This window comes from Vicia villosa, unplaced genomic scaffold (assembly GCF_029867415.1).
Source record: "Vicia villosa cultivar HV-30 ecotype Madison, WI unplaced genomic scaffold, Vvil1.0 ctg.001937F_1_1_3, whole genome shotgun sequence".
NCBI lineage: Eukaryota > Viridiplantae > Streptophyta > Magnoliopsida > Fabales > Fabaceae > Vicia > Vicia villosa.
In genome coordinates this window covers 157,549-184,081 of record NW_026705783.1, presented here as the reverse complement: position 1 = coordinate 184,081, position 26,533 = coordinate 157,549, and the positions used below count along the sequence as shown (strand labels likewise).

The 26,533-nt window shown below is 37.6% G+C and overlaps 1 protein-coding gene across 1 annotated transcript; it reads left to right on the top strand.

Moving 5' to 3' along the window:
* LOC131637185 (cysteine-rich receptor-like protein kinase 25) lies at positions 1 to 23,195 on the top strand. The gene is made up of 6 exons (XM_058907772.1): positions 1 to 364; positions 20,056 to 21,729; positions 22,151 to 22,291; positions 22,396 to 22,517; positions 22,598 to 22,808; positions 22,957 to 23,195. The coding sequence occupies exons 1-6, from the start codon at positions 1 to 3 to the stop codon at positions 23,193 to 23,195; spliced, it is 2,751 nt and encodes a 916-aa protein (XP_058763755.1).
* Positions 23,196 to 26,533: the final 3,338 nt, after the last annotated feature.

The window sequence follows — 26,533 nt, the reverse complement described above, 5'->3', positions numbered from 1 at the left end:
ATGTTCAAAGTCAAATGGGACAATGAAGCGCCGTCAATTGTGATCAAAAGGTTGGACGAACCTGCATTCTGTGGCGTCATTGATAATGTGCCTGATGAGAAACCATGGTTTTATGACATTAAGAAATTTCTGGAAACCCAAGAGTATCCTGAGGGTGCTTCCCTCACGGATAGGAAAACTCTGAAGAGACTATCTGCCAAGTTCTTCATTGCTGGAGGTGTGTTGTACAAAAGGAATTTTGATTCTGTGTTGCTCAGATGCGTGGATAGACACGAAGCAGCAAAGATCATGCAAGAGGTGCACGAAGGATCCTTTGGTACACATGCTAGTGGACATACCATGGCTAGGAAAATATTGAGAGCAGGTTATTATTGGTTCACCTTGGAACATGATTGTTTCAACCATGTGGTGGTATGTTACAAATGTCAAGTGTATGCAGATAAGGTTCATGTACCTCCGGTTCCTCTGAATGTGTTGACATCTCCTTGGCCATTTGCTATGTGGGGCATCGATATGATTGGGGAAATTAAGCCCACCGCCTCTAATGGACATCGTTTCATCCTCGTTGCTATTGACTACTTCACCAAGTGGGTTGAAGCTGCGTCTTATGCAAATGTCTCCAAGCAAGTAGTGACTCGCTTCATCAAGCACCATATAATTTGTCGTTATGGGGTTCCTGAGAGAATTATCACTGATAATGGATCCAACCTCAATAACAAGATGATGAAGGAATTATGCGAGAATTTCAAGATTACGCATCATAACTCCTCCCCGTATCGGCCAAAGATGAATGGCGCAGTTGAGGCGGCCAATAAAAACATCAAGAAGATTGTGCAAAAGATGGTGGTCACTTATAAGGATTGGCATGATATGTTGCCCTTTGCTTTACATGGTTACCGTACCTCGGTGCGCACTTCCACAGGGGCAACTCCTTTCTCGTTGGTATATGGCATGGAAGCGATTCTTCCGGTTGAGGTTGAGATTCCTTCATTAAGGGTATTAACAGATGTGAAACTCAGTGAAGCTGATTGGGTCCAGACCAGATTTGATCAATTGAACCTTATTGATGAAAAGAGACTAGCAGCCATATGCCACGGGCAAGCCTATCAAAAGAAGATGAAGAGAGCCTTCGACAAGAAGATTCGACCTCGACACTTTTAGGTTGGTGACCTTGTGCTCAAGAAGATCCTGCCTATTCACAACGATCCTAGGGGAAAGTGGACTCCGAATTACGAAGGGCCTTATGTCGTAAAGAAAGTCTTCTCAGGTGGCGCCATGATCCTCTCAACTATGGATGGCGAAGACTTCCCACTTCCCGTGAATGCCGACGCGGTTAAAAAATACTTCGCATAAACCTGATCAAAAATAAAAATAAAAGAAAAGGAAAAGATCAGGAAAAAGAATGAAAAAGAAATAAAGTATACCCGCTAAGTTGAAAACCCGAAAGGGCGACTTAGGCAAAAAGGGGGTCCCGGTGGATTGAAAACCCGAAAGGGCGGTCCAGGCAAAAGAGGGACAAAAAGCGAATGACTGCGTCGTGCATTAGATCCTCGAGCATAGTTAGTCACCATAAGTGGAGGGCTCACAAGGGCGAAGGATCAATCCATTCATCCATTTCGGAAAGCAAAGCAGAAGGAATATCGAAGATCTGCGAGGCATAGCAAGATTGGAACCCAATGGAATCTTTTCTTACGTTGCCATGTTTGTAAATTCTATTTGTTTTTCTTTTTGGTGGCCACCTCCTTAAGGGGCCGCTTCCTGGTGTACTCGCCTATGTTAGGCACTTCTTTTCATTAATAAAAAGATATTTCACTCAAAATTCCTACATTGTTTTGTTTTTACTGTTTTGTTTACAAAAGCGTCCAATTATTTTGGTAAGCATTGCATTTCTAACATCGAAGTCCTACAAAAGGAACATGAGCTAAAACGAATAGAATTGCTTAAAGATTTTGAGTACTTGGGATGATGGACGAGGTAGAACCATCATACCTGGGGCATATTTGCTTGATTTGTTTGCAGGAATCTCCGATCATTCAGCATAGTCAGATGCCAGTACCCACGCTTCAAGAACCCAGAGGTCTCCTTTCCTTCAAGTACCAGAGTTTATTTCTCTAGAGCCAAGGCTCAAATGCTCCACAGTGTTGATTAGATTCCCTTATTCTTCGACAAAGATGTGGAAGTTCAAAAAGGGGAGGTGCAATCTTCAAAGTCTCCAAACAAGATGACGATACGGCCCCTCTGGTGTAAGTTCCCCCCTACAGAAGTGACATACTGGGGGTCGTCTAAGAAACCATCTGGTGGCCTTACAAAGTCAAGAAAGCAAAAAGAATCCCCACAGAGTTCTTCAAACAAAAGGGCCCTCTCCGATGTTCATTCATCCTCTCTTGCATATAGTAATCATCGCATTCACAGCGCATCTACAAAAAAAGCGTAGCATTTCCATGAACATGGAGCATTACGCCATGAAAAAATTCAAACATGCATCAATGCATAAGCCAAGTTTGTATGTGCTCTAAAGGCACAAGATAATGCATTCCCAGAAGAAGTCTTGTCCTCTTCCTCCAAGGTGGATTGAATGCAAAGTTAGTCCTCGTTAAGATCGTGTTTCATTGGTCAGTTTTCCACTTGCCTTTTTCCAAAGTCTAACTAAGGTTAGCACCTCCTTTTTCCAAAGTCTAACTAAGGTTAGTACCTTCTTTTTCTAAAGTCTAGCTACGGTTAGCACCCTCTTTTCAAAGTCTAACTAAGGTTAGCAGTCTTTTTCAAAGTCTAACTAAGGTTAGCAATCTTTTTCAAAGTCTAACTAAGGTTAGCAATTTGGTTGAGTCGTCTAAGGGTGGTTCTTCCTTGTGGAGTCACGCTACGGTTGTGTCTTCTTTTCAAAGTCTAACTAAGGTTAGCAATTTGGTTGAGTCGTCTAAGGATGGTTCTTCCTTGTGGAGTCACGCTACGGTTGTGTCTTCTTTTCAAAGTCTAACTAAGGTTAGCAATTTGGTTGAGTCGTCTAAGGATGGTTCTTCCTTGTGGAGTCACGCTACGGTTGTGTCTTCTTTTCAAAGTCTAACTAAGGTTAGCAATTTGGTTGAGTCGTCTAAGGATGGTTCTTCCTTGTGGAGTCACGCTACAGTTGTGTCTTCTTTTCAAAGTCTAACTAAGGTTAGCGATTTGGTTGAGTCGTCTAAGGATGGTTCTTCCTTGTGGAGTCACGCTACGGTTGTGTCTTCTTTTCAAAGTCTAACTAAGGTTAGCAATTTGGTTGAGTCGTCTAAGGATGGTTCTTCTTTGTGGAGTCACGCTACGGTGGTGTCGCCTCTCCTTCAAGTCTAACTACGGTTAGCACTCTCCTTCTCAAGTCTATCTAAGGATAGCAATCGTCTCAAAGTCTAACTAAGGTTAGCAACTTGTCTGGTCCACCTTTGATACCATTCAACACCTTTACTTTACCACAGAATGCAAATTTTGATGGTACTTTTGGGTATTCAATCCACTTATACCTTCAATGTCCGAAACCCAAGGTGTTTGTACATTCAGGTTCAAGAAGATTGAATAGGGGCAGCTGTTGCACCCCAAAATTTGCCCATTTATTTATTCCTGACTGGCATTCATATCACATTCATGTGCACATCTCATATAAGTCATTCATCCATTACATTCATCCATATCACAGTTAATGTTCAAGAAAAGTGACAGAAGAGCTCTTATTAAGAAAACCCCTTGGTTCAGAAGAAAGGATTTGAAGTCTGATTATAAAGGATCATTTCCATCAGCATACTCCTAAAATCAGGGTTTCATCATCTCCAATTCAAAGCTCTGATCAAAAGATGCAATCCTCAAATTCAGGGCTCTTCAGACTAGGGTGTTGACCAAAGTCAACCCTGTTGACTTTTGGATAAGATTTAATCAGGAAATGATTGTGGATGCGAAAATATGGTTGCCTTGAAGAAATATCATTCACTGGAGTTTATTTGGTTGAAAATTGATTGAGAATGGGATCGGAACATGGTTAATCGGGAAAGTTATCTGGAATCGAAAAAATCAGGAAGAAATGACTTTTTGGTCAAAGTCAAGGTCAACTGTCAAATGTTGACTTTTGGTGGAAAATCGGTCAAAGAAAGTCACCAAAACAAAATAAAATCAAGAAGTAGTTAAATTTGCCATTTTTGGAAATTAGTTGAAAAGTGAAATTTCCAAAAGAGGAAAGTTTGATACTTAGGAATATTTTGGAAGGTTTTCAAAGAATGGATCAGCTGACTTCATGGTGAATTTACACGTGGATAGAGGCACGATTTCAGAGCAAGTTCAACTACAAAATTGCTCATTTCATGGCCCTCTACAATATTGTAGTTGGGAGTTTTGTCAAATAAGGCATGAATCAAGAATTACGAATGAGACAAGTTTGAAGAATCACAATTGTCCAAGTCATGTTGCCTGGCAGATTCCTGGGCATAACGCATGCAATTGATCGAACACGTGATGTGCCATTTCTTAAGCCAATTATAGAGGAATAAAAATGTCCTCTTGAATCAACTATGACTCCTACGTATTATCCTCCATGCTACCTTTCAATTGGCATCAAAATCATGGCCATTAGATGTGTAGTTAATGAGTTAGAAGGGCTCAAAGTTGTTATCACGCAAAAGAATTTCGCGGCGCATAGCTGGGCAAGAATATAAGGCACACGCGAGGCATTTCTTCAAGCATATGGCATGCCAATTTAAAGGATGATTATAAGGAATTAGAAGCATTCATTAGACTCAAATTCAACATCATGCCATTCTATTCCATGTCTTCTTTCAAACGGTACACGAATCAAAGCCATTGGTGGTACATGGAGCGAGATACAAGTAATTAAAGTCATGCCCCTACAAAGTCATGTTTTGGCAGGGAACATGAGTTAGAGCCCAGGTCACGCGTACAGGTATCATATGCAGCCATAATACACCATGTTTCAAGCCATTTCTATCCTACTCCCAAGCCCTATCTCAAGAAGCTCCCAACACTAATGTTGTTCTACTCCATTTCCTCTTTCCATTGGGCATAAATTTGGTACAAATGGTAAGCCATAGTAAAAGATGCATGGGCATAAAGTTGGCAAAGTTGTAATTCCAAAACTCTTCCATAATTCCATCTTCCTTATGCCATGCACAAAAAGCTCACGTGAAAGGCATAGAGGGGACACACCACTAATGCACCTTACTACAAAAGCCCATGCATAAAAGCTGAAAAAATAAAGGCACGTGAGAGTTACCGTAAGCATAGAGAAAGAATCCAATGCCATCATCCACACCATAAACCTCACACCACACTATATGATCCAAAACCCTTCACAAAGTGAGGGCTCTCTTCATTTTTTTAGATTCTCTTCTCCACGAAAACTCTCATCTCTTCTCTTCTCACTCTCTCTTCCTTCCAACCCTCACTTCTTCTTCTACCAACTCTAACCACCCTAACCGAAACACTACAACCGTAATCACCTCCCTAAACACCACCACCAACTGCCATAACAGAACCCGGCAACTAACTCCGGCCACCACCTATCTCAACAACATCAACCTTCTCCTATTAATATCATCATCATCATCCATGGAGGTTATGAGAAAGATCAGGATCCTTCCTCGACGTGGGCGAAACTGAGCTTGTTTCTCATTCGGTGCATCGTTTCTGAAGTTCTTTCATCATCACCATCATCATTACACGCTCGGATTAACAAATACTTTCTTGCTCCAACCTTCGATTCAAGACTCAACAAGTAAGCTCTCTTTTCATCGCATTTAGAAGCATGAATAGGCCTGGAACCCGTCATCAGGGATTGGGTTAGGATTTAGACCACCATGTTTTCATTGAAGGTGTGGCATATTGTGTATGGATTTGTTTTCATTGTATATGAATTCGGTTTGCGTGATATAGTTCTCATATGAATGTATGGATTGCGCATTTGAATGCCTTGTGTAGTGAGGATTGCTTTGGTACTTGTTTTGTGTGACTTAGGGAGAGTCTTGAATGTTAGGGTTTTTAGAAATGTGATCCGGATTGTGTATTAGAAGGAGAATCAAAGAAAACAGATGCGAGATTCGTGATCTACGCGAAATTTCGAGTGGAAAGGTATGGGCTTTTCACGTTTCTGGAAATGGAGGTGTGGCTCCGCCGTAGTCCCTCACCGGAGAAGACGACCGGAGAGAGGATCTCCGGCGTCTGTGTGTGCATGGTGTTTCCTTCCGTCCGCATACGTGTCACTGCGGGATTGGTCCTCCTTTCCCCAGCTTTTGATCTTTTGTCCTTGTTCATGTGATTAACTGGTGACGTGTTGAGTCGCGATTGGCTCAGAATTTGTTTTGTTTGTTAGTCACTTAAATGAGCCTTGACCAATTGATTTCACATGGTTTTTATTTGTGTGTCACGTTTTATTAATAGATGACTGCATGCATGCTGGGTCTAACCGAGATAATTGTAATAATGCTGAATAAAAAATGGAAATAAGTTAAATGAGATAAGAAAGGCTAGTGAACCAAAGCGAAACTGGGCCCTAGCGCCATTCTTAATTTCTGCACCCGCCAGTTTTAAGCCCAAAAGCGTTTCTAACAAAAATCCAGTGCAAGTATAATTGCTAGTACACCCCTGGCCAGGCAGTGTTCTAGAATTCGTTTCAATTTGTTTCGTCTTAACTTTTGATTCATAATTCCTTTTTAACTCAAATAAAAAATGTGAAAAAATACGTTTCAAATAGAATCACATGTGTAAATAATTGTGGTATTTTTTTCTAGATTTTTAGAAATTGTTTTCCTATTTTTAATAAATCGTTTCTTTCAACATGTTCATTGTGTCTTTAAGTTTGATCGGTTTTGCAAATTAATTTTGTTTAATACCTTAGGAGTAGAATTTGATTGCCATTTTTTGTGTGATATCAGTAGGCTCATATACCATATTGTGTGGAAAAAATAAAAGTTTAATTCTATGTTTTGGTTAGGTTTTCCTTAGATTTTCTATACCCGATTTATGTACGTTCCTAAACGGATAACCATGTGAATTTGACCTATAGTTTGCTTTGCATTTATGCAATGGACTTAGTTTCTTTTTGTACATATAAGTAGGGATGTTTAGAGGTCCTAAGACCTGGAATTAGAATTTTTAAAACATTTCTTCTATTTTACTTGATTTTTCTTTTTTACTTGTAAATAACTCGCCTTTGGTTAACGATCGCACCATAATTTGTCCGAATGACCTATAATTTTGTATGAAACTTCTTGACTTGTTTTGTGATTGCTTAGAAACCTATTAGAGGTCATTAGCTACTGACTTATAACATTTGATCACATCTTTCTAACTTCACTCCTAATTTGAATCCTATTAACTAGTTTTGACCTAGTTTTGTATAGTTTTGTTAAAACTTTGTTTGTTTCAAGTTAATTGACTAACATAGATTGGTATAAGGTCTTGGACCTATAAATGAACTAATTGCTACTGACTTTAAGCTTTGTTCATGTTTTCATTTGCTTTTTGTTTTGATTAATGGATGTTTGTTCGCTAATTGTTAAGTGACGATTTATGCGATACTTTGGTAACTCTTTGTGAATATTTTCGTGTGATGCCATGGTGCTTTTGTGTTTGATTTGGGATACTTATTTCCTTGGTTTGCTACTGCCCTAGGGCTCTCTTCTCATCTTGTTGGAGTTGTAACTCCATTCTTGTGCCATGTTCCCTTAGACTCTTCCTTCTTTGTTAAGAGGAATTGAGATAGGTTAGGATAGTTATCCTTGACCTTAGGGCCATTAGACTTAGATTAGAATAACTTAGATTAGAGAATAGGTTAGTTCCCTTTGTTCATTCTTTTTCTTTTCAACTTTAAAACACTAATAAATAAAGATACGAATCACATTAAGAAAGTGATAGAGAAATGAGTGGGATTCATTCCCTAATCTGTTTCTCAATCACTTAGTGGCATAGAAATGAGTGGGATTCATTCCCTAATCTGTTTCTCGGTCACTACTTAATGGGAGAGAAATGAGTGGGATTCATTCCCTAATCTGTTTCTCAAACATTAACTAATGGGATAGAAATGAGTGGTGTAACACCCTGGATTTCCGCTTACCCCGCAGGGCTTCCGGCCAACCAAGCATGTCACCAGCTTAATCAATAATCCCCCCTAGGTCCGCTTATCGGCTGCCCAGGAAATATTGTTTTTGCCTTCCGCAGGAATCGAACCATGTACCTAGGGGTTAAGTACATATTCATAGCAATTCCTGCTACCACTTGACCATATGGTCAATTGGTAGCAGGAATTGCTATGAATATGTACTTATCCCCTAGGTACATGGTTCGATTCCTGCGGAAGGCAAAAACAATATTTCCTGGGCAGCCGATAAGCGGACCTAGGGGGGATTATTGATTAAGCTGGTGACATGCTTGGTAGGCCGGAAGCCCTGCGGGGTAAGCGGAAATCCAGGGTGTTACATTAAAAGGCGCCTTTTTTTTGTAACAGCCCGGGCCCCTCGCAAGGCGCTCCCGGCACTATTACCTCACGAACTTCTCTACCCCCCTCACTAGTAGAGTTTTTGCCTTCCGTGGGAATCGAACCATGTACCCTGGGGTTCAAGTACATGTTCAATCCATTCCCACTACCAATTGATGAAGGACTCCTATCCGGAACTTTTCACTCGAAGTATGTTTTCGAGGACGAAAACTCTTCTAGTGGGGGAGAGTTGTAACATCCCGAAAATTATTATTTAATTAATTTAATTAAGTTTTAAATTAATTATTCGAAATTAGCATTTTATTGAGATTAATTGGAAATAATAAAATGTTAGTTGTTGGGCCATTGGTGGAGTTAGTAATGTGGGGGTGTTAATATGAAGGAGCCCATTACTAAATTATATGCTATGTTTTCATAAAATAAGAAAATAAGAAGAATTTGAGAAATAGAAGAGAAAAACCTAACATGGAGAGATGGAGAAGTCATGGACAAGAGCATTTTCGTATTCATGATGCAGCCCTCACAAAATGGGTCATAACTTTCTGCTCGTAACTCCAAATCGGGTAATTCTTGAAGATTCGGATTCTACACGAAATTTCCTTCGATTTGATATATTAATTCGTGTCAGGGAGGTTCTCTATGAGGGAGAAAAGCGGGTTTAAAGATTGGAGATTCTTGCTGAAAGTGAAGAAAAGAGGCTTACGGGTTTGATGGAGAAGAAGGGAAAAAGTCCAGATTCTTGGCTAAGGTAAGGGGGGACTCTTCCGGTTAATTTCTATTATGTGATTATGGGTAATGGGATGGATTAACGTATGATTCGATTCGATTGGGTATATTGGGATTTGATGTTGTTAGGTATGTTATGATTTAGGATAATTGATGAATTTGTATAGATTGTTGGTTATTGATGTGTTGTTTTGATGTATAATGATGTGTGATGAGAAATTTGATGATTATATGCCTGTATGCGATGTATGGAATCGTTTTTGGTGAAAAGGATGTGAAATCGCAGAGTCTGAATGCAGACCCGTAATTCTGCAAAATCGCCAGGTCGCGCCGCGAACCTCTGTTTGCGCCGCGAACCATTGGGCAGAAAACCAGGAAGTTGTGATACGCTCAGGTCGCGCCGCGTCCATGTGTTGGCGCCGCGAAGGCGTAAGTTTTTCTCGTTTCGCGCCGCGAACCCGGTTGGCGCCGCGTGCTGTAGCGATAATTGTTTTCTTTGAAAAATGTAAAAATGTGTAACTTTCAAACCGTAAGTCCGTTTTAGACGCCGTTTTGGACGTTGTTCCTTAAATTGAATGTTCTACCATATAAAATAAATATAACAACAATAACTTGATTTTATTTTGAAAAGTATCATTTTCTTCAAATGTGGTTTATTCTTGTTTTGCGTAGTTGATGAGGTGCAATGGTTTGTTGTTTGCATAATTGAATATGTGCAATGATGGGTGTTGTTATAATGTGATTGCTTCTGCTTGTTATGCAAAATGGATGTTGTTCATGGTAAATATGGTTATCATGTGTTTTGATGAATGATGATGTAAATGCTCTGTTATTGTTGGGGTGATTTGTTGTACTTGGTACACGATTGTGAGAGGAGCTATTGTTGTTGCACTGTGTGGTGAATGTTTTATCTGTTATGATGTCGTGGTTGTAACTGGTAATTGATATACATATATTGTTGATGTAAAATATGTATTTATTTATAGTTGAGAAATAACATAATTGTGTGTGGCTATTGATTATCGTGGTGGTTGATGATTATGACATTTGGTTGTTTAATGTTGACGGTGAGCATGTTATGGTTGATACATGCATTTCATAATCATGTTGTGGGCTGTATCCCTTATGGTGGTGGGACAGCGGTAGCTAATTCCCATTGTGTGGAATTGGTGAGAGAAGTAGCCGAATCTTTATGGTGGTGGATCGGTGAGATGGGTTATCCCATGTTTGGTACCACATGCATATAGTTGCATTTGCATTAGGCTGTTGTGTATAATTATAACATGAATGGAAGATTGTCCAATGTTATAATATTTGATGACGGTGTAATTGTTATGGTGTTGTCTTTTGGTAATGTATTCTATTATTGTGTGAATTGATGAATAATAGATGTGAATCTGAATATATGACAAATTGGGTGAATGATATATTATGATGTTTTGTTGCTTATGAATGCATAACATTGATTAATTGAGAATGAGACTCACCCTTACTTGTTGACAATTTTCAGATTAAGGAGTAACGGCTTTTGGCTCGGTGAGGATGACTCGTAGAGTTTATCCGTTGTTTTGGGTCGTGTCGGTCATGCTCTGATCTTGTAACACTGGGGGACGATAGTTATAGAGATTTAGGAGAATCCTCTATTTTATTTGGTGTTGGATTATGGTTTCTATTGGTTATGTTGATGATGTTCCTTATTCCGCTGTGATAAACATAATTGTGTCTTTGGTAAATCGTTTCCTAATAAAGCATGACTTGACCATGATTGGTTTATTTATTTTAAATAATTGTGGCACCCTTGTGTTTATGTTTTACTCTGAACTATTTATTTAATTGCCGTGGGGTTTAGAAGGGTGTTACAAGTGGGATTTATTCCCTAATCTGTTTCTTGAACATTATATAATGGGATAGAAGTGAGTGGGATTCATTCCCTAATCTGCTTCTCGATCATTATACAATTTTATGTGATTCGAATCGCAAAGTAAACTCCCTTAAAAAATACCTAATCAAAAACATTTAAAACATTTAATAAAGGCTCGAATTAAAACAAAGTAATGAAGTGGTGCGAAACCTTGTATTGGGTTTTGTTCATCATGTAGTTACATAAAAAACACAAACCCAAGATCCTTTTCTCCTTAAGAACAAGTTAAGTCCTTTCCAAAATTAGGCGTATAAGTCTCCAAAGGTCGAGCATCGTGGATTGTGACCTTAACCGCTGTTCAACTAAAAAACACAAAACAAATGGAAATTATGGAGCCGAACTACGGTCGTTCTGATTCCTGAAAAGGATACGTAGGCATTGGGTCGCGGGGCCTAAGCGAACACACTTGTAAATAATTCCTTCTTTTCCCCGTATTTCTTTTGCATTCATTCGCATTTAGGTTTAGACATAGATATACACCCTTTAGATAGAAACAAACATAGGTGGATACCATCGAGTACGATGGGCGTGAGGGGTGCTAGCACCTTCCCCTTGCGTAACCGACTCCCGTGCCCTGTTCTCTGGTCGAAAGACCTTGTCCTTGTTTCGAGTTAGGTTTTCTGATATTCCTTTCCCGCGATGGGATGAATATATTAGTGGCGACTCTGATCCATTTTTCGCGGTAGCGACACACATATCCATGTTGGTATCGTATGCTTGCTTTATCTTCCGTATGCAAAAAATCGAGGTTGTGTCAACTAGTGATTCGGTCACAAGAGGTTGCAACCTCATTTCATAAAAAGTTTTAAACAACTTCAAGATTAACATAGGCTTTGCATTAGAATTATCATTCTTAGAATTAACATTCTTTTGCATGCGAAATATGTGCTTAACATCAAGGAAATTTTCAAGGATGAGAATCAGTCAAGAGCTTGATCATGTCAAAATACAAGAGACTTGAGAACTCCGAGGAGTAAAAGCTAATCATCTCAAATGTTGACCATCAAGGGGCAGGTTCTCTAAAAGAACTCCGTTGGGCATGAACAGTTGATGCATTCTTTAATTACTCTGAGGGGAAAAGTTTGGAGACTTCGTTGAGCGTGGTAAAGTTTGTTTCCATGTTTGTTTGACTTCAAAACAAAGAAAGCCTGAGGATTCTAGCAAGATGTATCTAATCAGGGGCAATTGAATCGAGGTTTGACCTCTCAAGTTCAGCATATCTGGGGCAATCATGTCGATAAATCTCTTCAAGCTTTGATCAATATGGGGCAATCACGTCGAGGAATCTCTCAAATTCAACCAATCTGGGGCAGTTACGTCGAGATTTGACAAATCTCTCCAAGGATCCTGTGGGACAATTTCCTTCATGGGTCATAAAACTTGGGGCACGATCTTCTGAGTTTTATTGTCCTTCCCCTAATCATAGGAGTTTATTTCTCCTGGAACCTTGGTCTCTCCCCAAACCTGGAGTTTATTTCTCCCGAGAGTCCGTTCCATTTCTCAAGCATAGGAGTTTATTTCTCCTAGGAGTCGTCCTACTTCCCTAATCAAGGCTCCTTATTCGGATCTCTCATCCCCAACATGGTGAATCGAGGGAACCTCCTCAAGCTGAAAATCCTCCAAGTAGTGGCACATGGTGAGAAGTCAGAAATCATTCTTCAAGTCAAAGAAAAGTGCATCTTACAAGTCAAGGTCCAATATCTTTTGGCACCTCTACATGGTCCTTAACGCCAAGGGTATTCTCCCTAGTGTCTACCTCACTAATGCCTTTATTTGGCACTCTTCATTTAGTACTCATTGCATATAACATTGCATCCTCAAAAGCGTAGCATATCCGTCAAAATGGAGCATTACGCCATAGAAAAATTCAAACATGCATACAAAGCATAAGCCAGATAATACAAATCAACACTTAATCAAGACGACGACACATCCTCACACAAAAGGTTGTCCTTACAAATTCCGATTGATATCTGCTACCACATTTCAAATCTCTTCCAACCTCGGTGCCGATGCGAGGTATTTTCAATCTCTGATGAGTGTCTGACACAATGTCTTCTTTTGTCCCTCGATGTCGAGTCGATGTTGAGTCTTAGATCGCCACGAGGTCTTATTCCTTTCCAAAGTGTGGAAAATCGCACGAGATTTTCTTTCGATGTTGAGTCATAGATCGCCACGAGATCTTATTCCTTTCCAAAGTGTGGAAAATCGCACGAGATTTTCTTTCGATGTTGAGTCATAGATCGCCACGAGATCTTATTCCTTTCCAAAGTGTGGAAAATCGCACGAGATTTTCTTTCGATGTTGAGTCATAGATCGCCACGAGATCTTATTCCTTTCCAAAGTGTGGAAAATCGCACGAGATTTTCTTTCGATGTTGAGTCATAAGATCGCCACGAGATCTTATTCCCTTTTCTTCTGTTGACGAGTTGATCGCCACGAGATCTTCTTTCGATGTTGAGTCATAAGATCGCCACGAGATCTTATTCCCTTTTCTTCTGTTGACGAGTTGATCGCCACGAGATCTTCTTTCGATGTTGAGTCATAAGATCGCCACGAGATCTTATTCCCTTTTCTTCTGTTGACGAGTTGATCGCCACGAGATCTTATTTCGATGTTGAGTCATAAGATCGCCACGAGATCTTATTCCCTTTTCTTCTGTTGACGAGTTGATCGCCACGAGATCTTCTTTCGATGTTGAGTCATAAGATCGCCACGAGATCTTATTCCCTTTCTTCTGTTGACGAGTTGATCGCCACGAGATCTTCTTTCGATGTTGAGTCATAGATCGCCACGAGATCTTATTCCTTTCAGTCCTGACGTTGAATCGTAAATCGCACGAGGTCTTTTTCTTTCGATCATTGTTTCGTACAACCATTCTCTTTGAAAACCCCGTGTCGGCACCGTTACCACGTTACAAGCTATCACCATTCAACCATTACTCACCGTAAACGTTTCCACCAGAAAAAAGAAAAACATTTCTCTTTCCCCGGCAGATATCAAACAAAAAACAAGGATAACACTTACACCATCTTCTCTTCAGGACAAATTTCAGGTCTTGATATTTAATCTTCTTCTACCTTGAAGGTTCGAAAGGCTGGCGCCAATCTCACCTTCAGGTTTAAGATGATTAAATAGGGGCAGCTGTCATACCCCAAATTTGTCCTACCCCTTAATCTTCAACTGGCTTATACTTCCCATTTCATATGCATACACTACATTAGGTCATTCAACATAACATCATGCATCATTAATCAATAAATCCGGTGTGGTCGAGGATCTTGGTAATTAGGGTTCTCTGTGGCTTTAAGGCTTTCATCGCAGGTTACCGTTTCATCGTCAACATGCACCTAAGGCAAATGGATTAGGACTTCTTATTCGTCATGATTGAGCTTGTTGACTTCCATCTACTAAGGCTATTTGGTTTAAGGTCTCATGTCACTTGGAGCTTATGGAATGAGTTGCAAAAGAATCGATCATGGTAAAGAATATGAACTTAAAGAGAGTATTGTGTATAGAGTATTACTCTTTCTACTATCTTTGGCTTAACGAGCGATGTTGGTTTGAATTGGTGAACCAATTTAAGTAAAAGGCTTTCATTGAGGATGTGGACTAATTAGAATTCGGTCCTGTGAATTTGAGGTAGACTTGAGTTTGAAGTATAATCAAAGAGGATTAAGAGTTCTTAAACAATTGGTGTGGGATTTCTTAGAATTCAAGTTTCGACTATGTTCAACATTCAAAGGAGACATTCATTAATAAGTTCATCCAAATTGCGCGCAAGTTCATCGCAAATACCTTTCCGTGAGTACTACAAATCCAAGTCCATCGTTATGCCAATGATTCAAATTCAAAAACAATCATCCAATTACAAGTCCTAATCCAAGATATATCCATGTCCAAGTATATACCCATTCATTACAAGAGTCCCTTTCAAATCTCAAAAATCCAAACTATAAAAAAGCCCAAGTTACATAAACCCATTCCATATTACAATTTAAAATCCAAATGTCTCCAAAGTTCATTACAAAAACAATTCCAAGATTCAGCAAAAGAAGCACAAAGAAAAAGGAGCCTAAGTTCATCTTCATTTTCGTCATGCCATCAATATCCATTTAAATGCTTGCTGCAACTTACACCAGTCAGCCCCATGTCTTAACCTTCGCCGAGCCTTACGTAGCCAAACAAAGCCAACATGACACATGAAAATCAGCCCTGCATAAACAAAATTCAAACCATATACACATCAATAAACCAAAACCAAAACAACACCTAATCCCTACCAAAAACAGTTTCAAAACAGAGAGATCAAACTAACATTTTCAGCATACCTACAGTAGGAGATGCCAAGGACTAATTTCCAATCAACACATACTAAGGTGATTTTCATCAGTCATCACTCTTCCATACCTGCAGCAACATAACACGCACATGAAGTCAGCTTGAGAAAATCCATTTCAAACACAAAAAACGACCATTCACACTTCAACTGCAAGCTCTGACTTATTCAGACTTAACCCTTGTACATATCCATATAAACCATAAATCCAAAGCATTCTTAACTTCCATAACTAACTTCAATTTCAGTCCCACAAATAACTAACTCAGCTTCAGTTCATAACTAACTTCCCTAACCCTCAATCAGAGACTAAACTACCTCCTAGTTGAAATTCTAACCTCTCCCTAACTTCTTTATAACTACCAAACAGCTCCTAACCACTTTTTATAACAGTCCAACTAACCTAACTAACTTTCTATCCAGTTACTAACAGAATCAAACCTAACAGAATTCTAACTGAATCAAAACAGAAGAAAATCAGAGATAACTAACCTCATTCTACCTCAGATTCAAGCTCCTCCATTTCTATAAATCAGAACTTGGCTTCATTTCTTCAGTTTCCTTCACTCCTTCTCTTCTTCACGTCTCCACTCTGTTCCCATCTTCTTCCCTCTTCTCTGAACTCACCCTCTTCATCACCTTCCAAATCACCATTCATCATCACATATCATCTTCTTCTCCTTCAATCTTCATCATCTCCACAATCTCTAGAACAGAAAACCAATCACTATCATAACAGAAAATAGAAGGAGAAGAAACATAACAGAAAAAGAAGAAACGTAACAAACTCTTGAAGAAGCTCTCTCTCTGAACCAAATCTTCTTCTCCCATCTTCATCATCTTCAATCTTACAAATCAACAATCTTCTGCACTGCAAAAGCAACGACAAAAGGTCGTTCAAGTATCGCAAAAGAATTCAAAAACTCAGAAGAAACGAAGAAGTAGAAAGAGATTGATACAGGGATTCTACACCTGCGCAAAAACCGTATTCCTCGGTTTCGTATGATTGTTGCGATCTCTATTCGAGAAGAGAACTGAGTGAAAGATTGATCGAAAGGGAAATCGAAATTAAACGGAGAGAGTGAATCCTGAGGGCGAGAGAGATCGAGAGGCGAAGCAAGGGGGATGTCGTCCGTCGGTCTTTGCGGCGGCGAACGGAGTTTTGATCAGAGGAGGGGCTTCGTCATTCAAATCGAAGACGGAATGGACGCGAGGTAACGGAGGAAGAACGAGCTTGTAACGATTGATTCGCAATGGTGGATGAGAAATTTTCGCCGGTGAATGGAAGGTCCGGCCGCCGCTTCGTTTGCTCGTGAAGGGATGAAGAGGAACGCAAAAGCTCAGAGGTCACAACGTGAAACCCTAATCCTCTTTCTATTTAATTTGATTATTTGAATTAGTTGAGAAATTAAATTTGATTTAAACTTCATTAGTGAATATAAGATGTGGATTAATTGCTGTTAATGGAGATTTAATTAGGGGATAATTGAAAATCTGGATCATAAAATCTGAAGATGGATTGAATCTCCATTAGGACTTCCATGAAATTGCTCTTTCCACCCCCAGGACAAGGCCCAAAGCGTGCCCTAGTGTATATCCAATGCATTTCATTTTGCTTCTGCACCCCCCTGTGATTGTTAGAATTGTTCTTTTTTTAATTTGTTTCTCTCCTAACTTTTGATTGTTTAATCAATTTTGGCTCAAATAAAAAATGAATAAAAATAGGTTTTAGATAGATATATGTGTGTACATATTTTTGGTATTTTTTGTAGATTTTTAGAATTTGCTTGGCTATTTTTAATAAATCATTTACTTTGGTATGTTCATGTTTCTCTCGGTTTGGATAGACTTCGCAAAGTAATTTCGTTTAACACTTTAGGATCAGAATTTAATCACCAATTTTTGTATGATTGCTGTAGACTAACCCATGATGTTGTGTATAAAAAATGAACTTCTAATTCTTTGTTTTGATTGGTATTTGGTTAGCTTTGTTTAGCTCGATTAATATGCGTTTCTAATAGATACTTGTGACGTTTGTGCTCTCAAATTGAAATGCATTCATGCAATAATGTTGGTTCCTTTTTGTACATATAATTAGGGATGTCTAGAGGTCCTAAAACCTGGAATTGAAAATTTTATATCGTGTTTTCCTATTTTACTCGATTTTTCTTTCTCACATGTGAACAACTTGTTTTTTGGTTGACGATCGCACCGTAACTTGTACAAATGACCCGTAATTTTGTGTGGAACTCCTTGGCATGATTTTGTGAGTGTTTAGGCATATAGTAGAGGCTATTTGCTACTGACTTGTACCATTTGATTACATGTTTCTAACTTCATTCACGATTTGAAACCGTTTAGCTAGTATTGACCTAGTGTTGTCTAGTTTTGGTTAGAGTTTTGTATTGCTTCATGCTAATTGACTAATATAGATTAACATAGGATATTGGAACTAAATGAATGAGTTTGCTACTGACTTCAAGCTTAAACCATGTGTTCACTTGTTTTTGTTTTGATTAATTGATGTTTGTCCGCTAATTGGTAAGTAACGATGCATGCGATACTTTGGTAACTTCTTGTGGATATTTTTGTATGATACCGTGATGCTTTTGTATTTGATTTGGGGTACTCAATCCCTTGTTTTGCTACTGACTTGGGGCTTCTCTCTCTTGTTTCCATGCTTAGCCTCTCATTTCTTGCTTTGATGTTGCTTACTCCTTACTATTGCTTGCCATGTTCCCTTAGACTCTTCCTTCTTTGTTAAGAGGAATTGAGATAGGATAGTTACCCTCGACCTTAGGGCCACTTATAGATTAGAATAACTTAGATTAGAGAATAGGTTAGTTCCCTCTTGCATTCTTTTTCTTTTTCAACTCTTTAAAACATTAATAAAAGGAAGATGCGAATCACATTAAGCAAGTGATAGAGAAATGAGTGGGATTCATTCCCTAATCTATTTCTCAATCACTTAGTGGCATAGAAACGAGTGGGATTCATTCCCTAATTTGTTTCTCGGTCACTACTTAATGGGAGAGAAACGAGTGGGATTCATTCCCTAATCTGTTTCTCAAACATTAGTTAATGGGAGAGAAATGAGTGAGATTCATTCTCTAATCTGTTTCTCAAACATTACATAATGGGATGGAAGTGAGTGGGATTCATTCCCTAATCTGCTTCTCGATCATTATACATTTTATGTGATTCGAATCGCAAAATAAACTCCCTCTAAAAAACACCAACCAAAAACACTTCAACACACCTAACAATGGTTCAGATTAAAACAAAGTAGAGAAAGTGGTGAGTGGCCCGGTATTGGGAACTGTTCATCACTCATCTACCCTAAAAGACACAAACCAATCTCTTTTCCTTTTGCCTCTTTGGCACCTAAGGGCACCGTTATCTCCGCTCCATTGCATCCTAGGCGGTCCCTTATGCAAGAGCGCGAGCGTTAACGCCGCCCAATTAAAAAACACAAAAACAAACAGAAAATCTTTAGCCGAGCTACGGTAACTCTGATTCCTGAAAAGGATACGTAGGCAGCGGGGTAGGGCCCGTGCGAGTACAATTCTTTATTTTCCCTACATTTTTGCATTCATTTCGCATTTAGACATAGACATAGTTATACACCCTTTAGATAGAAACAAACATAGGTGGATACCATCGAGTACGATGGGCGTGAGGGGTGCTAATACCTTCCCCTCGCGTAACCGACTCCCGTACCTTGATTCTCTGGTCGCAAGACCCTGTTCCTTCCCTTTGTTAGGTTTTCTGATATCCCTTTCCCTTATGGGATAAATATATTGGTGGCGACTCTGTTAATTTTTCGCGAGCGTGCGACAAGTCTCATTGGATATAATAATAAAGCAAACAGTGAAGTCAAAGATGAAGAAAAAAATGGTTTGCAAAAAAATTCAGAGTCTACATTAACACAAAATCAACTTTCTGTGTGGAATATTCAATCTATTGATGAGAAAGATTTGAATGAGCTAATAATATTGTTTTCTATTTTAAAAATATTTTTTATTTAAAAAATATTAATTTTATTTTCTCTGTTTTTTTTTCACATTCAGATGCCAGTGATAATTAAAATCAAAGAAACTTACATTATAAGATATAAAGAAGAAATTCACCAATATAATTGAGGACAATTTAGTAGCTAGACTTGCATAGGATGATTTTTTTTAATCGGATATGGAAATATTTTCATCTCCAAATACAATACTCAAGTTTCATTTAGGACTCCAGGTCAATTCTGAAATCAAATAGTTTTAATCGCCTTATAATCACGGTAACTAAAGATCAAAACATGGTTCTCTATTAAGTCTAATACAGCACTCCTTTACTAATTTTCTTGATGCTAAAATGTCATACCAAACTTATATAATGTTGACAAGTTTGGACGTTGTATTCTCTATCAAATTCAATCAACCTCAATCACTACTAAACTAATTAATTATTATTGTTTTTTTGCTAATTTTCTTAATACTAAAATGTCATGGCGTTTGTTTAGGGGTGTATTTCTTAAGTTGTGCTGCTATGCCCTACACTCGTTGACCCAACCACAACTATGATTTTTGACTTCAAATTTACATAAATATATAGAAACCATTATGATAACAGTTAAAAAAAACAGAAAACTTATCGCAGACACTACTAGCATTTCTACATCCATCATGGTAGTGCCATCAAAGACTAACAAACACTGCACAGCATCTTTACACCCCGTCTTTCTCTTTATTCTTGTTTGCTTTATGAGTTTTGCAACTACTAAAGCAGAAAACGATGATGATATTCCATCGATGACTTGCTCAGAATACAATAAAACTACTCTGAATAGTGTTTTTCAAATAAATCTCAAGACCCTTCTGTCATATTTATCTGCCAACGCTACTGCCAACAAAGAGTTCTACAGCACCACAGTAGCAGACAAAAACAACTCCTCCAATACAGTCTATGGTATGTTTATGTGCATGGGTGATGTCCCTGCTCATCTATGTAGTCAGTGTGTGACATATATGACTCATTACAATTTATCAGACTCAGTAATAAACTCTGATTGTTCCCTGTCCAAAGAGGTTGCGATGAGCAATGACAATTGCATGGTCCGATATTCCAACAACTCATTCTTGTCCACTGCTGACTTAATTCACTATTCTACCTCTTGCACCTCCGTCAACATGTCAAATCAGGCAATACTTGAGGGTTTAGTTTCTGAAACTTGGAATGGAGTGGCAGATGAGGCAGCCAATTTTTCAACTGGAGTCAAGAAATACGCTACAAAGGAAGCAATGATATCTGAATTTCAAACCCTTTATTTTCAAGCTCAGTGCACACCTAACCTGACACCACAAGATTGTCGAAAATGTCTGAATGGAACCATAAAGTGGCTCCTTCAGTTTTGTGAAAGTAAAAGTAGCAATATAATAGTAGGGAAGTCTGAAACCTACAGTTGTTACATCAGAAATGATTTGTACCCTTTTTATCGCCCTAGTAATGCTCCAACCCCACAAGAACTTGTCCCAGCTTCCAATACAATTGATTCAAAATACTCGCAGCATCTTTCTTATCTTTCCCACAATTGTTCAAGCGATGACAACATGAACTATGATTTTCAATCACATCTCGCAACATTATTCTCTTCTTTGTCTTCAAATGCCATCTTAACTGGTTTTTTCAAGACGACTTTAGACACAGTCCATGGCCTCTTTATGTGTCGTGGTGATATAGCCCTCTCCCCTACCCTGTGTCAGTTGTGTGTCCAAGATGCAACCAAAAGAATATCATCAGAGTGCCCTTCCTCCAAAGAAGCTGTAATTTGGTACGATAAATGCTTACTCCGTTATTCCTATCACTCTCTCATTTCAGATATTAATACAACCGCGCCTAAATTTCACCAATTCAATATGGCCAACACTTCTCACCTCAACATGCAGCAAAGCTTCGCTACTTGGAAACTAGCAGATATTTTATCTGAAGTGCCAAAATTGCAGACAGGAGATAGTACTATAAAGAATTATGAAACAAAATCGGTAAAATTGAATGATCATCAAACCATTTACAGTCTTGCTCAGTGTACACCAGATCTGTCTGATGGGGATTGTGGCTCTTGCTTGAAAAACATTTTCCAAAACGAAATTCCTTGGAATAGTTTGGCAAGTCCAGAGGGGAAAATTCTATATCCAAGCTGCTATATGATGTTTGGACTGTCCCAATTCTACAACAATGGTAATGAACCAGAGGAGTCTGGGCATGTTAATTCTCCTCCAACAACAAAAGGTGAAGTTTCATTCAATTAATATTTCTTGCATGACTCAATTCAATAGTAAAGAGGTAATAGAATTCAAGTGGTTGATAAACTTTATCTAAAATTGAATCAAATAGTTTGGATTGTAACCAGGTTCAATTCTTGGATGAAATTTTTTTTTGTTATGTTTGAATTACCTTTCAACCAAAGATAATTAAAAATAAAAAATAACGAGAAGTTATAAAGACAATATATAGTATTTTGCTATTTATCATTTCATTACTCTTTATCTTAAAAGACATGAATAACTAGTTATGGTTGAACTATTAATTCTGGAACCATTAAAGCAACATTATTTACTACTGGTGTAGTAAGGAATTTTTACGACTGTCGTGGATTAACTTTTTTTTGGTATATATGACAGTATGACACACATGTTCTTCTTTTGTGCAGAAAATGAAAAAAGAAGGTCGCGAACGATGATAGTTGTTGTCCCAACCATCCTTTCAACATTACTGTTAGCATTTTTCTGCTATTTGCTAAGGAAAAGAGCAAGAAAGAGCAGTTATAAAACCTTAATTCTAAAAAAAAATTGTAAGTATTCTGATTGAAATTTTGTAAGAACTAGCAAAAATGTCAATTAATTTGTAATTTCCATGAAAAATTTCTGATTGGTTTAACAATTCAATTATATTTAGTTGGTCATGAAAGTACGACTTTAGAGGGTTTGCAATTCCAATTGGCGGTAATTAAAACAGCAACAAACAACTTTTCAAATGAAAACAAGATTGGTGAAGGTGGATTTGGACAAGTATACAAGGTGAGCAAACATGACAAAGTTTATTCATATTACTTTATGACAAAGTTATCTGCATAAATGATGGTTTATTTTCTAATTAGGGAATACTTTCTGATGGAAGAGACATAGCTGTTAAGAGGCTCTCATCAACTTCAAATCAAGGCATAGTTGAGTTCAAGAATGAAATTTTATTGATAGCCAAGTTACAACAAAGAAATCTTGTGGCATTAATAGGTTTTTGCCTAGAAGATCAAGAGAAGATTCTTATTTATGAATATGTGTCAAATGGGAGTCTTGATTACTTTTTATTTGGTATGACATTTCAACTCAATCTCCTTTCGTTAATTAAAAAAGTTATGCATGCTTTTAACTTGATGAACTATGTCTTAAACTGATACAAGTGGTTGATTACAAAACATATATTTCTTCTAGTTTCTTATTCGTTCAATAATATATGCAGATACTCAACAACAAAATTTAAGTTGGGATGCACGTTATAAAATTATTGGAGGAACAGCTTTAGGAATTCTCTATTTGCATGAATATTCTCGCCTCAAAGTCATACATCGTGATCTTAAACCGAGCAATGTTCTATTAGATGAAAATATGAATCCGAAAATATCATATTTTGGCATGGCTAGAATTGTAGAAATAGACCAAGACAGTGGACATACAAACAAAATTGCTGGGACAAGGTAAGTTTTTCTAAGTTAATACTTACATTTTTTCGAGAAAAATACGCTTTTCGTCGCTAAAATTTTATCTATGCTCGTTTTTAGTTCCAACAAAATTATCCTGCAAATATATTTATGTCTCCAATAAATTTTGTGTGTTGGGGTAACACCTATAATAGAGAAGATAGTGGAAAATAAACTTCGATTGTTTTTGTATGTATAGAGAAGACCTGTAAATTATGTAGTAAGGAGAATAGGTCAAATGGAGAGAAATCAAACAACTAGAGAAAGAGGAAAACCTAGAGAAATTATAAGAGAAATTATTAAGAAAGATCACAATATTAACTATTTGAATAGAAGCACGGTTCTGAATAGAACATTATAGTAAAATTTGATCTATGTAACCGACCCCACTTAATTAGTTAGATAAGGTTTGATTGTTGTTGGAGTAACTATAACAAAACATGTCCAAAGAAAACTTTTGTGGCAAGTGATTTTATTTATTTATATTGTAACATTGGTAATTGAATTATGGCACTTTTAAAACATGTCACTACTGATGTCCTAACATCACAACATGATGTCAAGACAAATGTTACAACATCTGTTGACAGACAGAACCCAGTAAACCAAACTGTAAAATATGCAGAAATAAATTGCAGAATGGTAAATTACATAGTCAATTGTTAACCGAGTTCGGTGCAACGTCACCTACTCTGGGGGCTATCAAACTAGGAAGGAAATTCACTATGATAGTATTAGTTCAAAGCCTAAACAATTCCAGTTTACAACTTCTCACTTAATACCTACCTTGTACAACTTCTACCTAGAACAATTAAGATATGAGATCTCTCTCTCTCTCACTTCCTACTACCAATCACCTCAATGATAAAAAAATCTCAATCTCAGTTACTGTTTCAAAACAAAGAACCAAAACAGAAGATTACACTTCCAATACAAAACAATACTTGATCTTTCTTAAAAGATTCGACCAAGAACAATACTTAACTTTTTGCTTACAAACTTCAAGAGTGAGAACAATAACTTGACAAACAGTCAAGTAACAATCAGTCTACCTCATGGTATCAAAAAATACATGGGTGACTTAAAACACAAGAGACTCTTAAAACCTAAGACTTGTAACCTTCCCCTAATTTTACAATTGTGAAAGAATTGATTACATTAGTTTTAGGTATCTCTTTACATACTACTCAGTAGTCCACGGGCTTTGAAATATTCACCCAAATATTACTTGATCCACATGCTGAGATCTACACCACTTATGCAGAGATTCTCCTTAAAAATCTTGGAATAAAACATTAAGTTTCCTAAATTGTCTCAATATCCAATTTTAGAAACTTATGCACAGTTGGAGATCAAATCACTTGTTCTAGATTAAATATTCTTGACCTACGAAAATAAGTGAGTCGTATCCAAAAGGAATCTAGAAAAATCAAAAAAAATTTGTCAAGATTTAAAACAGCCCGTACTGATGTTCTAGTTCAGCATGTCACAACATCTGTCAGAACATCTGTCTTCAATGCAGCATTTACACTCTGTTGTATCAGTATGATCAAGAAGTTATGACAACTTTCTCAACATCTGTCATGAACCACATCAGTAGTACCAGCAGAAGCAAAAATAGCAGTAGTAGCAGCACCAACAGTGGCAGCAGCAATATCAAGCATGACAAACTATCATGTTCTCCCTAAATAGTTACATACAGAAAGCAACCATACTAGACTCCTTTATTCTTCATTAACATGTTAAGACATGTGACATGCAACATTATTTACTCCTAAAAAAGATCAAAAAACTAACACTACTAACAATTACTAACACTCTACTCCCTGTTTTTAGCCAAAAATTGACAAATATAAAGTAAGCGCACAGAGACACTAGAAACACACTAGAAATGGAAACAAACAAAACAACATTTTTTGTTTTTTTATTCTTAATTTGACAAAACAAAACTATCCAATTTTTCCATAGGTGTCTTTGAAGTTAACTCTATCTTCATCAGCATCTGAGTCAGAGTCATGTAACTGAACATGATTTATCTTGAAATACTTCATCTTTGACATAGATTTCTTCCCCGTCAGTGATGTTCCAGTAGATGTTTCAACATTGAAATAAATCTTCTCTAGATCAGTACTCTTATCATTCTTGGCTTCCAGTAAGTGATCCTTTTTATCCTCCACATTTTTGGTAGATTTGCTCATGCTGAAACGTAGCTTGAGAGGAGGAACAACCAGTAAGGTATTAATTGAAACCGAGAGTTACCTTGTTCGTAACGATGCCTTGCTTGTAACGATAGATCGGTCAATGAGAGAGTGTTTGAAAGACGTTAAATCATCTTTATTAATAGTGAAGAACTTATCACAGGAGATAGACACTATCTTTTTCTTCTTTCTCTCTTTCCAATATTTGATTGTTAAACATGTTACAACATTTGAAATGACATTTTCTATCTCATTGAAAAATGCTTCTTCTGGAGTTGCACGCATCTCTAAATGAATAAAGGACGAAATGTTGTTGGCAAGCCTTCCAGTCAATAATTGCTATGATTCTTCAGCAGTACAAAATTCCCAAAACACCTTAAACTCTCAAAAAGGATAGTCTTCAAAGACTTAAAATATATCTCCCAGTAAGTTCTCAGAAGTCCCAAGCTTAGAAGAAACACTATTGTCTGTAGCAAGGCCTTTGGCAAGGAGATAACCAATATCAATGATCTTTGACATGCTATGCAAACTGACATTCTTGAATATTAAGACTTAAATCATTTTTCCACAGTACAATGTCATAACATTATTTTAGACATTGTATTTCTTTCGCATATAAAACAATTGAGAGGAATAGCCTCCTTCAGCATAATACATAGGCCTTGTTGAAGATCAGGATTAGCTCATTGTTGATCCAAGGGACAAAACTTATTTCTAAATAAGAAATATTCTCTATTCATATTATCTCCATCAGCCTTGGCCAATAAATTTATTCCTAACTTCACCATAATTAGATATTTCATCTTTGAAACTATAGGTGATACAAACTCCAAATATCTATAGAAAACATTGTTGACTTGGTAGTTATCTGATTCAGTGGATGCTAGCTCTTCAGAATCAGTCTCACTTTTGGAGTGTCAATCTGCTTAGATGTTCCAATATCTGCTTGGACATTAGTCCCTTTCCCCAAGATTGAGCCATTGACTTTGGTTCTGGAGCATACATAGATAGTACATCCCTCTGGTATCTTTGAAGGAGGTGATAAGGATCTTTTATTTTTCTTTCCTATTGATAATTCAGGTCATTTTAGAAAATCATCTGCAGCCTTATAGACTAGCCTTTGTGTGCTAAGACTCCCACC